Below are 16883 nucleotides of genomic sequence, written 5' to 3' on the forward strand. Positions count from 1 at the left end.
AGAAATTGGCTGTAACCAGGCTATGATAATTGATAGTCACTGAACAATTCTTAATCATTATTGTAACAATCCTTACAATCATTCAATATTTTTGCAAACCTGCAGATCAGAAAGAAATTATAAATACAGTATAACATCACACACTCGAGAGCAGTCAAGATTTGGCACCACCTTCAATTTTGTAGATCAAATGATTACAAAAAGATAAAACACACTTAAACGTAAATGTGTTGTCATCAAAACTTTAACCTGTTGAAGACTAGTCCAGAGTATACTCGTACATGTGTCTATGGGAAACTTGTATCACAGCAAAATGAGTTCGTCTTTGTGTGTGGGTTAATCGAGTCTAGGTGAGATAGGACTTTGAAAACTAGAAGGTTGTTCCCATCTTGGGCCAATGAGAACTTTGAAAAAGCTCATTCACAGTAAAAGGTTTTGCCACATGGAAGTGATGAATGGTAATCCTGAGTATCCTAATACAATTGTATCTATAACACTGCCAGCATGACCTATGATCATATATATTAATTTGAGTATGTGAATACACAAAGCTGGTGAGTTTTGGTTATGAGGCAAGTGATTCTTCAATGTCATTTGTATGCAAGCCGGATATTACGTGTACAGCAAACTATATTTGTATCATTAATCAATGCCAGTACTGTCATTAGATTAATTGCACATTAGTAGTTTCTTCTCTTGGCCTGCTGCATGTATTGTTATTAATATAATTTATTTTTGATATTATTATTATTATTATTATCATTATTATTATTATTATTATTATTATTATCATTATTATTATTGTTGTTGTTATTATCATTATTAATATAGAATATAAATTTGGCGGCCCAACACCAATTTTTAGTGGCCCCGGGCCACCACTAATGTCTAGCCCTCTGTATACGTTATTATTATGTTTATGTTTCAATACTATAATGTCAGACAGCTGCATAAATTCTTTGTGATCAAAGTTAGTAAGGCACCTTTATATCCTCAGTATGTCGGGCCATTAAAAGCAGTCATGCTGTGGCTCCGAGAGCAGATTTTGACAGAATTCCACTCAGAATACTGGGTAGAGGTCGGTGCGTCGGTGATCCCAGATAGGCATGCTGGTCCGTACTCTCTGGAGATAGGCCAGATCTACGGCTGCTACGGCCACACTCTCTCCTTCTGAGCACTGTGCTACTATTGCTCCCCAGGGGTCTACAATCTGTTCAAGGGTGGAACACCACAACAGAAATTGGTCTGGGAGCAGGTACTTCCCAACTGTAAGGTACCGGTACACATTGAAGGTCGAACCCTCTCACCATCACTGAACGTAAATCCCATTGACAGTGTATGTGAACATCATTCCCATGAGACTGAAAGAGTTAAGCACGTAAAGCCTGGTACACTGTAGTTTTCAAGAATTCTCAGAGTCCACAAATTTAAGATATAGAATATTGCAAATGCAGCATTTCACAGCACAACTACATTCAGCGAGAAAGAGCAAATTATGCATTAATACTCTGATATACTACCAGAATTGCTATGTTCTCTTCGGGGCTTTTGAAGGGGTGTGTATTCAGGTCTGACATCAGTACTTTGTCATGATCAGAAATGGAAAGAGCTGTGTAATTTGCATATGTGATGCTGCATCGTTTGAAAAAAGAAAAGAAAGAACAAGTGTAAACTTGGAGGTCTTGGAAATGAATACTTGATGGTGTGAAAGTACCGTGATATAACATCTCAAAACCAGTGAAAACATATTGATTCATTTAATAACGAAGAACAAAAACAAATGAATAAACAGAGGAAACCTCAATCAAACAGCATTAAATGAAAGCAAGTCATAACAAAACCAAAATGTGAAGGCTACTCAAACAATCAACCTGTTTAAGACTATTCCCAGGTATACTTGGGCAGGTGTCTGTGGAAAATGTGTGTTAAAGCAAAATCAGCTTATCCTTGATGGGTTAATGGGAAATATGCAGCAATAGGATCAATTCAAACCTTGCAGCTCTTGTGGAGAGGAGGGCAGAACAGGCTGCAGATTAAGATGAAAAATATCTAAAAATCATATCAGTCATCAATTCATGGTCAAACTATTTATATTTGATAAGAACTTTTCCACTTTCCCTTGGGGCTGCTGATAAACAAGATTATGTTTCAATGAAAGTGATTGAGAGTCCACAAAATATGAAGGTGGTCTTTGAAAAGCAAGGTAAATGTTTGATGTAACAATTCCCTCAAGCTATATCACAGGACAATTCTCATTTGAAGGAGAAAAAAGCAAGAAACATAATTCCACTGAAACTGTAACTTTCTGGAAATGAAGTTTACCACTTTTATCTGCCACATAATAAGGACAGAGTTGCACAAACTCACCATTGCATGGCCATAGCTAGCTCTCCAATCATTGTGTTTACCAGTTTGGGCAGCAGCCACAACATAGCACTGAGTCTCTATAGCTCTACACCTTAGCAGCGGCTGGTGGCATTGATGGAAAAAGAAAACAAATTAAAAAAAAACTGCCTTGCCATCACATTTTTGTGGGGTTGTGCATATAGACAAGCATGAAATCCAGATTTGGTGATTAAATATTGATGTACTTTATGTCATTGAGTCAGCTACATTTTGCTGTAAGATATGCAACTACTCATAAATGAATAGCACATCCTACTGAAGACAACAGCATAGAAGTAATGTAATCCAGAATGGTTTCATTTCCATATCATTTTCAAAGTAATGTTTAGTGTCAGATGTATTTTCTCATAAATGTTTGGAAGTTAAGATACTGTTAGATATATGGAAAATGTGAGTCACAGTGTGTAAATTGATTTACAATACACTGCACCCTTGCTTAGATTTCAATCACAAAAAGAAAAACCACTGTGGACAGTGACTACGTTATGGCACCATCTGCCCAACTGTATTTTAGACTGGTCATGAACATGTGAGGTATCTTGTACTAAGTTGTCATCAATGCAAAAAGTATTTTAGACCTGATTATGAAAGTGATGCTGATTATTACCATGCTTGTTGTATGTGTGTTTACCTGGCATCAAGATGACGACATGGACATACAGTTTCATAAATCATGATAAGTGGACTCACTTAATACAGAAAGATCAGTGAAGCACTGGATAAAAGTTTGAGGAAAATCAGACAATATGTTAAAAAGTTGTACACTTTTAAAGTTTTCCAGTACCATCCTCTCTTAATGAGAACTCTACAACAATTTGCGATGTCACAAGTACTTGCCTTCATCATTTGTCCTGAAATATGCATCATATTTTGCCTTGAATTAGTTAATCTGTCCATCATATTCAGTCTTAAAAGTGCATGGAAACTTTCTTCATACTGTGGATATTTACTTCTTCATTTACAACTTTTGATGTGTAATTTCAATTTTGTTCTCAGGTACTTCAAATGCCACTCACATAATTCTATCACATGCACCAGGATGGGACACCTTGCATCCTTTGCCAAGGCTTACAACTTCCAGTAACAAATACCAACATACTACCTGCTTACTGGCTCTTCTCTTGGATGTTACCTTATAAAAGAGTGGGTGATAGATAAAAATGATTGAATGACACCTCCTTTGTGACACAGCTTACCTCCCAATGGGCCATTCCTGTAGGGACGGTGAAAGCTGATGGGTAGGTCAAAATCTCTGCACCTTGTTTGGCGAGAGTCAGAGAAAACTCTGGGAAACGTATGTCGTAGCACTGGATTTCACATGGGTATTCAGAGGCATTAAGGAATTTTCATGATAACTTGACATGCTGATGAATGATAGTGAAAGAAAGAAACTCTGGCTCCATGAACACATCAAAACACCTACTGTATAGGCTGTTATTTTTGCGAGGGTTTAATTTTCGCAAATTTTGCGAATCACACATGGGCCGCGAATTTAACAACACGCAAAAATGTCACCATGCGCTATAGTGCGCTTATAAAAATCTCTGCATCAATTCGTGAAAACAACATCCGCGAAAATGTCTGTGATCCCCTCATTCGCGAAAATATCTGTTCGCGAAAATGAAATCATATACAGTACCTGTTCGTTTATTTCCCTCTATCGACAGCTTACTATGATAAGCATCTTCCTTAGAGTGATTTATTTATTTTATTTATTTATTATTTATTCGGCAATTCAATATACAATGTACAATACAAGCTGACATAGAATGCAAACAGAAAATCGTAAATACATGATATAAAAATTGTGGTGGTTCCAGGTGCATGCTGCTGGTTGCCAGGGGAGGAAAAGGCAAACTTAATCACCGAGGCTCGAGACCTTCCTCCCCGACCAGTGCATGCACCCAGAATCAGCTATATCAATGTAAAACAGATACAATCATTATCAAATAATACATCATTACACAAAAATGCTCTGGATTCAAACACAACTAGACTTGGATTATGTGATTATGTGCTCATAATGTACACTCAAACATTCTGTGAATATTTTCAAGTAGTTTTTAGCTTACATTATCTGAAATATTTTCCTTAAATGAAACAAATAAAATAAACTTGTGTATTAGAATCTAGTGACTAAAACATTTGACATTTTGTCTACTAAATTAATTCAAATGTTTACTGAAATTGATTGCCAGATTGAAAGAAAAAAAGGATACAATGCCCATTCCAATTTTTCCCACTGGTGTCTGGACCGGAGGGACAATTTTTGTGCCAGACTTGACAAACTGAGACTCTTGCAGTTGAACCTGATTCTTTATGTTGAGAGAAAACAGATGAGTCTTGGAATACTTTGCTGCAACCTCTCCATTGTCATCTACTATGTAGTGAGTGTTGAGCAACTTGCTGTCATCTTCAGGATTCTAGTGAAGAAGATGAAGAAGAATAAAAAGAAAAAAGGTAGGAATATACAATGAGAAAGCATAAATTCAAGAAGTTATTCAAACTACCGATGAAGACAAAAATAATAATATACAGTTCACTACTTGCTCATGACCAAAGGATGAGCGGGGGAATAAACACAATAAGACTTTCAGATGATTTCTGTCTTCTGAAATGCCACAGAAGATTGCTTTACACCTAGACAACACAATATACCAACAAACTGTAATAATAAATCAGCGGGGGCACACCGGGCAGCGAGCACCCCCCTTTATTTTTTGCCCCCTTTACGGAATTCCTGGATCCGCCCCTGGTACCAGTCTAAAAGTCTTGACTGTAACATACATAAAGTCACATGCATTTGTTGTTCATAACATTGAAGGTATGGCATAGTTTTGGTTGAGACAGGGAATCATATTTTGAATTTTTTAGAGATAATTAGAAACCAAATATGACATATTAAAGAGCATAAAATTTTATGAGGAATTCAGACGGTTTTTTTTAATGAAAATCACTTTTTGAAATGGCTAAGATGTCCAAAATCAAGTAAAACAAGGTGATCCTAATAAAAGGTAGGTCCTATCTTTTATAAAGACCTCTTTGTTTTTGGATATCTCTATATAAAGATATCTCTATTGGAGGTGGGGACCCAAGTTCCCCACCTCCCCTGCAGGGCCCAGTAAAATACTTTCTGCAACACATTCAAAGCCATGTTGCTATGCAAATGTGAACATGGGGAGAAATAGGAGACATACAATGTATTTTCTGCATGTTAGAGTCTACCTTTTCATGTAGGCCTCCAAGTGATAGCCACAGATGGTTTTCTTTGGCAATCTCTTTGAAAGCAGCCATGGATTGCCCTGTGTCTGGCTCAGCACTGCGAACAGACTCTTCAGGGGATTTCTGCACATAATCAGAACACTCTGGAAGAAACACCATCTGCAATGCAAGTGAAGAAATCAATGGATTTCTGTCGGTCTTATATATCCATTTCCTCTATCCACATATGGAAGTGATAAATATATTGACATTTGAACATCAAGGATGACATGATTACCAGTGGCGGATCCAGAGGGGGGTGCATTGGGCGCGCGCCCCCTCTTTATTTTTTGTAAAACAAAAGAAATAAAAAGAAAAATGGGGGGCATGTGTCCCCCTTAAAGTTTGTAAAGGCGCCTCCCCTTTACGGAATTCCTGGATCCGCCCCTGATTACATCATATACACAAGTTACGTTACATGGTGATATAATAGATAGGAATATAATAGAGAAATAAGACACATACACAGGCCTCACCTGAGGATTCATGAGAATGTAGTTCTCACTTAGTTCAATTTGATGACATGGATGAATATTAAAAACAGTGTTAGATAAAAAATCAGGAGGTATGAAAGCAGTATGTTTCTATCAGCGCGCCTCCTATAGACTGATATAAGATTATATATTCACCCTGATGGGGATGACAAAACATGCACATCAACAATCTAATTTAAGTATTTTAGCATTCATTTCTTTTCACTTTCAAACAATAATTGCACAGTTAACTGCATAAAAATAACATAGTACCATGTTTGACTGTGGTGGAATCATGAGAAGCACAAATCTCTAGCTGGACATTATCATATACATATTGATCACTAGTCCCTAATTGGTACACAATTCAATTACAGATATACACAAGTGATTAAAATTACACTTCTTCTTTGACATATAATGTGATAATCATACATATATTTGAATTGATTAATTTCATAAGAATATATATATATATATATACATATATATATATATATATATAACTTATATAGTGAGCTATAAATGGGTATAAATCATCAATTCAAGTAAGCCTAAATATATCATGAGATGTATAATCTCCTACACATCATAGGTCCAAAAAGGAATGATTCCTTATATTTCTTGACATTGAGATTTTTGCAAGTAATCATGCTCTTTATAGTCTTCAGTAAACATGCTCTGAAATTTGTCATATTTTTCTGAACCCTCTGGCTATACGTTGGCTGCTGACTAACTGATGGCAATCTCTGCCATATATACAACTTGTACATATCCCTAGCTTGACCAGACGCCGCGCCATTACGTAATCTCTCGCGATCGTATGAAACATAACACGCCAACGCCATATGCGTGCCTACACTGCTACAGCGTAGCTGTCAAGTTTGTCAAAGCGTCAAAGCAGGGAGGTGGAAGAAAGACTTCCTTACCTTGGCCCCTAATTTTGACGCTTGTTCCACTAGTTTCCTGCATACTGCAATGTTTCCTTCCTTGTCTTCTGTAGCCGTCATTTGGCAAACCGCTATCACAGCTGATTGGGTCATGTCTGCTGCAATCCGTTCTCTAGTCCCCTTGGCGTTAGTCCCACATGTACGTTTCTGTGACAGGAGGGTAACAGCACGAACTGAGTTGGAGGATAACTTTCGATGGATTTGACGGGTGACATTGATCATGTCAATGTCTGATAACGCCTAAATTGCGATTTTGCCTAATTAGTGTCAATCAGCACAAATCTCCAGCATGACATAAGGTGACACATATATAGTGGATAAAGATAGAGGGCACGTACTGTCTAGTTGGGCCACTGACGATCCGAGCACCATTCTAATCACTTGATTGCCCCTTCCCAAGTAAGGTACCCATGCGTTCTATGTACGGTTCAGTGAATGACGAACCGTGCCCGTATCACCGGTATACTATGGTAGGCGCATCATTATATCCATTGCAATCCTCTACGATGGAGGCCTACCTGATTATTTTCTATTAAAAAAAAAAGAAAGAAAGAAAAAAAAAACACTCAAATAATGTGGGGCTTGAGTCTTGCAATATAACAAGAGCTAGGGAGATTAGCTAATAGGCCTATAATGGCGGTCTTCATTTTTACTTTTTTTTTTCAAGCACTTTTGTAGTTTCGATATCACTCAGTGTATTCAAGTTAGCTATTTCATGCAGATATTGACAGAAAAGAATTTCATAGTCAGTCGGCCAGTCTTCACAACCAATTGTGCATGCTGATTCATGCCTTTTAATATTCTTCTCTCTCTTATTTTCATTTTATCATAATTATTTTTTATCATTATCGTTATCATTACTTCTTTTCTTTTTTACCGTAAGAAGAAATTTCAATATCATAGGCCCTATACATCTTTGGATCCGTTTTGGTGTGTGTCAACTATACTGATGGTTCCTTCTGTCAGATAGGCCTAATTTGCGCACTCCCTAGAAAATGAGCAGATATTTCCAGTAAATCACGTAACAGTTTGGAGCAGAGCCCAGTTCGTATTGGGCAGAGCCCGGTCCCATGCAGATTTATCAGCTTCCGTAAGTCGTGCCTGACCGCTGAAGTTGCATTTCACCTGTTCAGAATTAACACATTTACACACTTTTTCTCTGAAAAAAAAAAATGGTTCTATTTTTTTCAAGCGGAGGAAACATTTTCTCTTCGCATCATCATTGCCACTTTATCTTAATTACCACCGTTCATCCTCTAACATGCTCGCATTTATCTATCTACTTATTTGTTTGTTTATTTATTCTTTAGTTTTCTATATTTTTTATTCGTTTATCTATTTATTTATCAATTAATTCATTCATTCTTTTTCATCTCCAACAGAAACATATACGACAGCAACATTATATGACAGAATGAATGAAAAGCAGGACATTTATTACGTATATCGCATGACTGAATATTTCAAACAGGTCGTATCCACAGTTCGGGGCATAGAGATTACCTTTCTCCCTTTGTATTCTGTAGCTCTCACTCACAAATGATTTTTTTTTTTCATTTGTATTTCATTTAGATTTTATACACATCCATTATATACATACACCCATAAACACCCACACACTCACGCAATCTCTCTCTCTCTCTGTTTTTCTCAATTCAATTCAATTCAATTCAATTCATTTCAATTCAATTCAATTCATTTCAATTCAATTCAATTCAGTTCTTTCTTTTTTTTCATTCTATTTTTCCAACAAAACATAACACAGAACAAAATAAGAATCAGGAATTATATCATAGGCTTACATTCGACTGTGCAATGATAGTTAACGAATAAACATGTATACGTGCATACCGGCATAATATAAAGTTATGTTTGGAGAAAAAAAAATAATAATTAAGAGGTTATCTATCTATCAGTCTATCTATCTATCTATCTATCTATCTATCTATCTATCTATCTATCGATCTATCTATCTATCTAATCTCTTTCTCTCTGACAAACTATGTAGGTCTGAGTACAAGGGTCCTACTGAGCTCTCTGCTAACCCGAGACTGAAATAACTTGATTTAATTTGTTCTTGGCAAACAGCCCATGTGCTGACGATTTGTTGTGATAACTGAAGCGCCATGGATACTTTAAAAATATCTATATGCACTTTGGTCTAGTTTTGTTGTGGATTTTTGTTCGAGATTCCCAGCTCTGCTTCGAAATGAAAAGGAAAAAGAGAGAAAAAAAATCTATTCGGTTCAAACTGCCGTAAGGCGTAAAACTGAAATACGACTATCAACCAATTTAAAATATGCCGACCATTATGTGGTTGTATAATAGATGCTTTTCACGCAGAAAAAAAAAACCCAGATGTGTATGAAGAGAGGTTGACCTTTTTTGAGATCTAAACTCATGGAAGCGCAATGCTGGATTGCTATCTGCATGGGTGCGTAGATCTTCTATATAGAGGATATGAGATATAGAAAAATTATGGAGTAGAAAACTAAGGGGCCAGTATGAGCTTTCGATTCTATGATAGCAGAAGGTTCGTAAGAGGCAAAATGAAAAAAAAGAAGTCATTTTGTCTCTGACAAAGATTCTGTTAGGGTCGAAGATCAGGCCCCTTTTGACTCCATTTCACTTCACTGGCTTCACTGACTTCACTACACTTTATACTGGATAAACATTTTTCAGCAGCTTTGTTTTTTGTTTGTTTGTTGTTTGTTTGTTGTTTATTTATTTGTTTGTTGTGTTTCTGGGTTTTTTGTACACATGAAATTGTCTTACATATTCTGACTTTGTAGACAATTTTGGTTTTAATATAAGTCAACGATGACAATAATGAGAACTATTCTTTCCATAGTTTAGTAACCGCGAACAACATCACAGATCGACGTATACTGCACTCACTATGCCTATATCGTGTTTTATTGTATTCATAAGCAAACATTGAATTTAATGCAATTCAATGTCAAACTATGTGCTCGAGAAGTATTTGTTTGCTCGTTTGTTCAGAATAGAATCACTTGGGAAAATGCCATTTTTTAGTGCTGTCACAAAAAGGTGAAGGATTATCTTGTCATTTTACAACACGTCCTACAGGAAATGGTTCATACATTTTGACCATTGACGCATTATAGGCATATAGCATTTGATTTCTGCTCGCAAGTCAGGAGCACGAAATTTCGAAGGTGTCTTCTTCTTGGACTGTTCTCTGCCAACCATCCAAAAGGTAAGTCAGAATGGATCAAAAGGGAAACGAGATATCTTATATCTATAAAGCCTTGACTTCGTTACCTATTCTATATAATATTATGCTTCATTTTGCTGTTTGATAAGGACGGTTCTATAGGGCAATTACCCCCTGGACTATCACCAAAGACCTTTCCCCTGACCGAAGCCTAATCCTGTAAATCCTGAACCTAATCCTAACCCTCACCCAATCTCTAGCAACCTAAATCTAATCCTTACTCTAATTTTTACTCTAACCTTATTACTAACCAGTATTTAGCCCGGGGAGTAATTGTCCTCGAGGGTACTTGCCCTGATACAATAAGGACCTCATGCACGAGAATCATTAATGGACAGCACCCCTTGCTCATATTGTCTTGTCTTCTCAAATGTTGTACTTGCAGAAACGAAACTAAAAATGAAAGGCTAAGTATTTTGAGTATTTTACATTCTTTCTCACCTGGAAACTAGATTGATATATATCTGCTCTCGGTTTACGATGAAACTGGGAAACTTCAATGTACAACATAGTTATCATTCGTTGAGAGTTGGACTCTCAAGGGATATTATGTTCATAAAAGATCTTTTGCTTATGAAAAATCTTCTGTATATGAAAACCTCATTTCATTCATCCTCCGCGCCCTAGTCCTGAGTTAATCTCATCTCTAAACATGTCTTCCTCCTACAGTGTTGTCACCATAGTTCGGAGGACAAATAAAATCACTATACCTATTCGTAAACATTTCTTCCGAAGCAAAAAATAATAATCTCTCTTAATTATTCGAAAATTACATTAAACGAGCTTTGTTCTGAGAACGTGACTTCTTCACACCTGAATGCATGGTTGGCATTCATAACGTTTCCGACTCTTCGAGAGCTGCGCTCTGAACTCTTGAGGAAGTGTACAAAAATATAAACATGTTTACGGTGAAATTTAACCTTCTAATTAATGGGTGTCATGATACAAGGACCGCTTTGCTTTCAGTGACATTAGACTTTGCTGTGCACAGCGAATCATTCCTGATATTCTTTTGTTTTCTTCAAAAATCTTTTTTTTTTCACAAATGTCCTAGATTTGGACGTTTACTTATTTCCTTACATTCTCATTACCAGCACCAGCAACAAAAGGAACGGAAGAGATATTACACAGTTACTCAGTTTGGTTTCTGCACTTTCCATGAAAATCATATATGAGTTAAATGTACACATGCATTTTTTACTTTGAACACAAATTTACATAATAGATTCGCCGTAAAATGATCATGCCATATGCGAAGTATTCAAACAAATTCAGTGAAAATAAACAAATCGATGCTATACTTATTTCCGGTTTGAGAGAGAAAAGAAAAAAAAATGCAGGAGTGTGCTTGATAGTGATTTCGAGTTGTTTGTTTGTTTTCTGGTTAAACTCGAGAAACATTTTTTCAGAACTTCTTCCCAAACAGATCAAAATTCTTAAACACTCAGTTTGAAAAAGCATACCATTGTCTCCTCTTATAGACGATTTTTTTTTTCCTGACCGCTTGTTTTTGTGTGATGTGCTCACTAACTGTATATCGGTAAACACGCCTACACACAAAGATATACATCAGAGGGGAGATAATGGGATCAATCAAGGTAACATCTGGTGGTAAACAGAAATTCCCATCCACGGCATCGTCTCTGTGTTGCTGAATGACGTAGACTGACGCCAGTTTAGAAGAGATGAAAAGCAGAAATTGGCCTAGATATGTGTGTGTAGGGGGTGTTTATTTTTATACAGCAAAGCAATCTAAGATGATACATTTGGTGTTCACTGAAGCTATTCCGATTGTTTGCGCAGACACTGCATTACTGAATAGATGATTTCTGTAATATATTAAATTTTTATGCACTATATATGCACACGGTTATGGAAGGAAGGAGTTCGTTGTATTGCGGTCAATGCTTGGCGTTTGGAGCTTCACTGTATACGGTTGAGCTTGAGAGAAACGTGTAATGATTATCTAAAGATCCAAAGAATAACGAGTGAATTCGCTCTTTTGCCGTCTTTCATATGTTTCTTTTCATCATCTATTATAACCGGTAAGTGTAGCACAATACACATGATCATTGAGAAATCATTCGATTTGATTTTGCTGTTGTCCTTGGCAATCTTGGGTAAGCAAGCATGCAGATTAGTAATGAATCAATATGACGTGTGCATGACGTTGTGACCAACCTAATCCGCATCCAATCCATTTGTTCAGTGTTCATGTTTTCTTTTCTCTCTTTCTTTCTTTCTTTATACGTACCTCATTTAGGCACACTATATACGTAAATTTAATCATTATGTGTTCTCCGGGTTTACTATTAGAATTCATTATCTTTTCTTAATCTATTGTAGAAAAGACTCAGCATAATTTTGGAGGCATAGATACACTTGCAATTAAGTTTTTGTTTTCAAGTATGTGTGTTATATAAGTTGCGTAAGTATAAGGTCTAACAACTTGCGCTATAATATTGTCGCCCCCAATAGATAAAACATACATTTGCTTTTTGATTTTCTTTGTATTTTGATCAGAGAAAAGTCTTATGATGAAAATGAGCTCATTATCATTTTTGATTGCTCAAGACTTGCATAAAATTGCAACAGCTATGAATTATGTTAATTGACTTCAGGTTAAAACAATATCGAATATAGACCGATTTTATTATAGTTTTCATTTTTTTTTATATTCTTTACATTGTGTAAGCATTATGAGATAGTGAGTAACCACTGAAATATATGTATCCACCAGCGTTGTATACTAATTGCATTGATTATTGCTGTTAAAATGAAATCAATTTATGAAATAAAATCAAAACGAAATGCAATGTAAAGTAACAACTAAAGATCAAGCTAGTATCTTACCACATGTGGTACAAGATTCGCAACGATAGCACTCCTAACATTACCAGTATAAATGTAACAGTGTCGCTGTTGCTATCACTGATGTTGTTGTTCGCGAGTATTCTCGTCCATTTTGTTTCATGAAGTGGCTGTACACAATTCCACTTTTGCGAATTAGAATAGGCCTATAATGTATCCATGCAGGATTCTTCGGAAGGCTTCCAAAGAGATTCTATTAATAGAACTTCTTTGACGGCTTCCAATCTTTATTTTTTATAAATTCCGCATTCTTTGAGAGTTATCAGATAGTTCATTTAAGACAGTTACGGTTTTTATTCTCATTTAGTATTCTTTCTGTATTAAATTTTCATTCTTGATCGATAGGATATACACAATATTATCACACACAAGTCATCATAAATGGTAAAGTGACATATCTGACCGACAGATATGTCACTACAGACAGATATGTAAAAAAAAATAATGATAAAAAAAAATGTTACAAGGCATATTATGTTCAGAGGCCGTTGTCCAAGTCAAGCGATTTGCTTATTGATAACGGTCTCCCCCACCTGTACACTTAAAGATCTGTATAATGAAATTCATGTAGTATTTCACACGATAATATACTTGTAATGTTAAATCTTTTCATGACTTGTGAAATATGTTTGATAATGTTATACTTATTTTCTGTTATGTAAAAGTGGAGAAATAAAACTTACTGAAACTGAAACTGAAAATGGGTTTTAAACAGCACGCACACTTGCAGACAATCGTAAATGTAATTCTATTTTTACTTGAAAATCTGTACCCATCAGTTCAATCGAGGAAAGATGGGAAACGCTCCTCCAAGTTACCTGACGCAGGAGGAAATCGCTGACCTCAGATACCACACAAACTTCAACCGAGATGAACTACAAGCCTGGTATACAGAATTCTTGAAAGGTATTAGGACCTTATAGCTATTCTTCTATCATCCGCTTAATTCCTCTTCATCTTGGTAGCCTCCCCCTTTTTTTGTTGTTGTCTAGTCTCCATAAATACCTCCCGTCTTTTCCATCTTCGCCAGCTCTTCATCCCGTTCTCATCGGCCATCTTTCCTCCTAGAGATTTCCACCCCTTTGCATTGTATTCAGTGATTTAAAGACCCCATTGCATATCATGTATCTGATGACTGCAAATGCATCATTCCAAAAAATAAAAGAGCATGGATTCTTGATATACGTTTTATAAGTGCTAGTGTGAATGATAATTTGGTAACTGTATGGGCAAATGAGCTTTCGCGTTCTTGCAACGGGTTGCATTTGGTGCATATCCTCATAATGATTCGCTTTGGCATCTATTCCATAGCGAATCATAATCGAAGGCAGCAACTTATCAAGAAACCCATAAAGAGCTACACGATGTCCAACGAACTCTAGTCCGTTGATCATCGTGTAGCTCTTTGGGTTTCTTGATAAGTTGCTGCCTTCTTTGTTGCCATACTATGAACATCTTTTTTTTTTTGAAACGCTTCTGGATATATTAATAAAGCAAGTTGAAACACGATGTTACACATCTGTCTTTGTCTGTTATAGAATGTCCTGAAGGGAGACTTACCAAGGAGGAATTCTGTCAGCTCTACGCCAAGGTTTTCCCCCAAGGCAACCAGACGAAGTTCGTTGACAACGTCTTCCGCACGTTCGACACCGACAAGAATGGCACCATCGATTTCCGCGAGTTCGTTTGCGGTATCAGTGTCCTGTCCAGGGGATCGCACCACCACAAACTCGCCTGGGTGTTCAGTCTCTACGATATCGACAACGATGGCTACATTACCAAAGAAGAGATGCTTAGTATCATAACAGTACGTTTCCTTTTCACATTCTTTCGTTAACACACAGACACAAGAGACACAATCATAGACAAAACTGAGACGGGTTAGGTCATGTAGTACGTTGGGCTTACAGAAGTGATTAGTTCTGTAATTATGTCGCATAGTTGGAAGTACTCAATGTTTCCTTTTGATACGCAATGCAGAACTTTGAGGCATAAGAAGAACAAGTAAGATCCTTAAAGCGTGACGGGTCCTTACAATAGTTTAAAAAATGTCTACAAATTACAAATGTCTGAATTTGCAAGAAACACAGATGGTTGCCGTTGTGGAAATGCATATACCCAAACTAACAACGATGATATCCACCTTATAATTCAATTCCTGTCCACGTACTTAATTAGCCTGATGAACCCGCGTTACCATCTCAATAATATGAACTGTGTTACCTTCATTTGCAGGCAAAAAGTAAACTCGTCGTAGAAGTGGACCAGCAGCTGCCACCCGAGTTCAATAACTTGACCCCGGAAATGATCACGGAGCAGATCTTCCAACAGGTGGATGAAGACGGTGACGGCAAATTGACTCTCAGTGAATTCCTGGAAGGCGTCACGAACAATCCTGCCATTGTTTCCTTACTTCACTGAGATAACAGCGAGACCAAAACTATTCTACCCCACCTTTTCTCCCCTCCACCACCTCCTCCTCCTCCTCCTCTTCCTCCTGTTCGGCGTTTAGGGAGTGATCGCTTTGGCTCATTCCCCTCCAGGAATTATGACTTTTGACTTCATCTGGCAAAAATGCTGTTAAGAAAGATTTGCATTATTTCTGGGATCAAGTGATGGTACGTGTTTGAATGATTGTGGAGTGAGGAAGCAAGAAGCTCTTTTCAACGAAGTCACGACTAACAAGAATTAGTTGCATTGCTATGTGCGATGCAAATAATCATTTATGACAATAAGAAATGTGGAATACAACTATGAATATTATCATCATCACGGTATTTCACTGTTGTTCATCGCTCTGGGTGCACTTCATCAGTACGGCGTGAGCAAAGATCTGATAGGTGCATTAATTCTCCTTCTTCATAATTATTCTTCCTTTCGGCACATTAGCGAAATGCCGGAGAATGCCATCAGTGAACAAACGATATATGTATTGCAATTACGTGTTTAAGGTATTGCCGGTGAAATATCTATATATATCATGTTCAAAAAGCTTTTAAAAAGTTCTCCCAAAAGATCCGCCTTCAAAAATGTCCAAATAAAAAGAATGACAAGTGAATATTCATGGTCAATGGAAGTGTTGGAGAGGGTCATCCCCACTTCCACACGCGGAAATCTTTCCAATTTATAGATTTGGACTGACCACATGATCAGTCACCAAAGAAATTATATATCTTATCCAAATTTCAATTGTTTTACTCATACCTTTATTGCAATCATTAATCTTAAGTGCAAATTGAGAGTGCAGTGTTCTGATAAAACAATTTATTGAGAGATGAGAGGTGAAAGAGGACATTATGAATGAAAGGTGAAAAGGGGGTCATTCTTGTGTTGTAAAATCAGTGTATGGGGTTCCAGGGAGGGTAAAGTACCTCTGAGGTCGAACAGTCGCACCTCTCGAGGTGTTGGTCCGCTTTGGCCCCACCTGACATTCAGCTCTCATCTGTGGTTCCAAGTAGCTGTTTACATGCGACAGCGGCCACCACACCCGTGCACTGTGTCGACTTGGCGGGCCAAACTATGTGAGATTAGCTGCGGGCCTCATCACCATCCTGTGAAGCACATGACTTGTTCTTCCTATTTGGAGACTGTTCCGATGGACTATGGACAGATGAGATCAACAAGTAGATCCAATGGCCAGAAAAGCGGTTCAAGGCATTGTGGAGTGCTTAGGGCAGGCCTAGA

At 37.1% G+C, this 16883-nt stretch overlaps 2 protein-coding genes across 2 annotated transcripts; one reads left to right on the forward strand and one right to left on the reverse strand.

The window, feature by feature from the left end:
• Nucleotides 1-988: 988 nt before the first annotated feature.
• On the reverse strand, nucleotides 989-7391 carry LOC139742050 (nitrilase and fragile histidine triad fusion protein NitFhit-like). Its single transcript, XM_071652609.1, has 6 exons — nucleotides 7070-7391; nucleotides 5632-5787; nucleotides 4626-4829; nucleotides 3603-3713; nucleotides 2368-2469; nucleotides 989-1210 (listed from the first exon to the last, which is right to left on the reverse strand). Exons 1-6 carry the CDS (start codon nucleotides 7310-7312, stop codon nucleotides 1061-1063), a joined length of 966 nt encoding a protein of 321 aa, XP_071508710.1. The 5' UTR covers nucleotides 7313-7391; the 3' UTR covers nucleotides 989-1060.
• A 6602-nt stretch (nucleotides 7392-13993) lies between these two features.
• Nucleotides 13994-15620, forward strand: LOC139742040 (hippocalcin-like protein 1). The gene is made up of 3 exons (XM_071652602.1): nucleotides 13994-14105; nucleotides 14738-15006; nucleotides 15435-15620. Exons 1-3 carry the CDS (start codon nucleotides 13994-13996, stop codon nucleotides 15618-15620), a joined length of 567 nt encoding a protein of 188 aa, XP_071508703.1.
• Nucleotides 15621-16883: the final 1263 nt, after the last annotated feature.

The sequence above is a fragment of the Diadema antillarum genome, unplaced genomic scaffold (genome assembly GCF_040938485.1).
Source record: "Diadema antillarum isolate AM-2024a unplaced genomic scaffold, OU_Dant_1.0 seq00000975_RagTag, whole genome shotgun sequence".
In the NCBI taxonomy this organism is placed as follows: Eukaryota; Metazoa; Echinodermata; class Echinoidea; order Diadematoida; family Diadematidae; genus Diadema; species Diadema antillarum.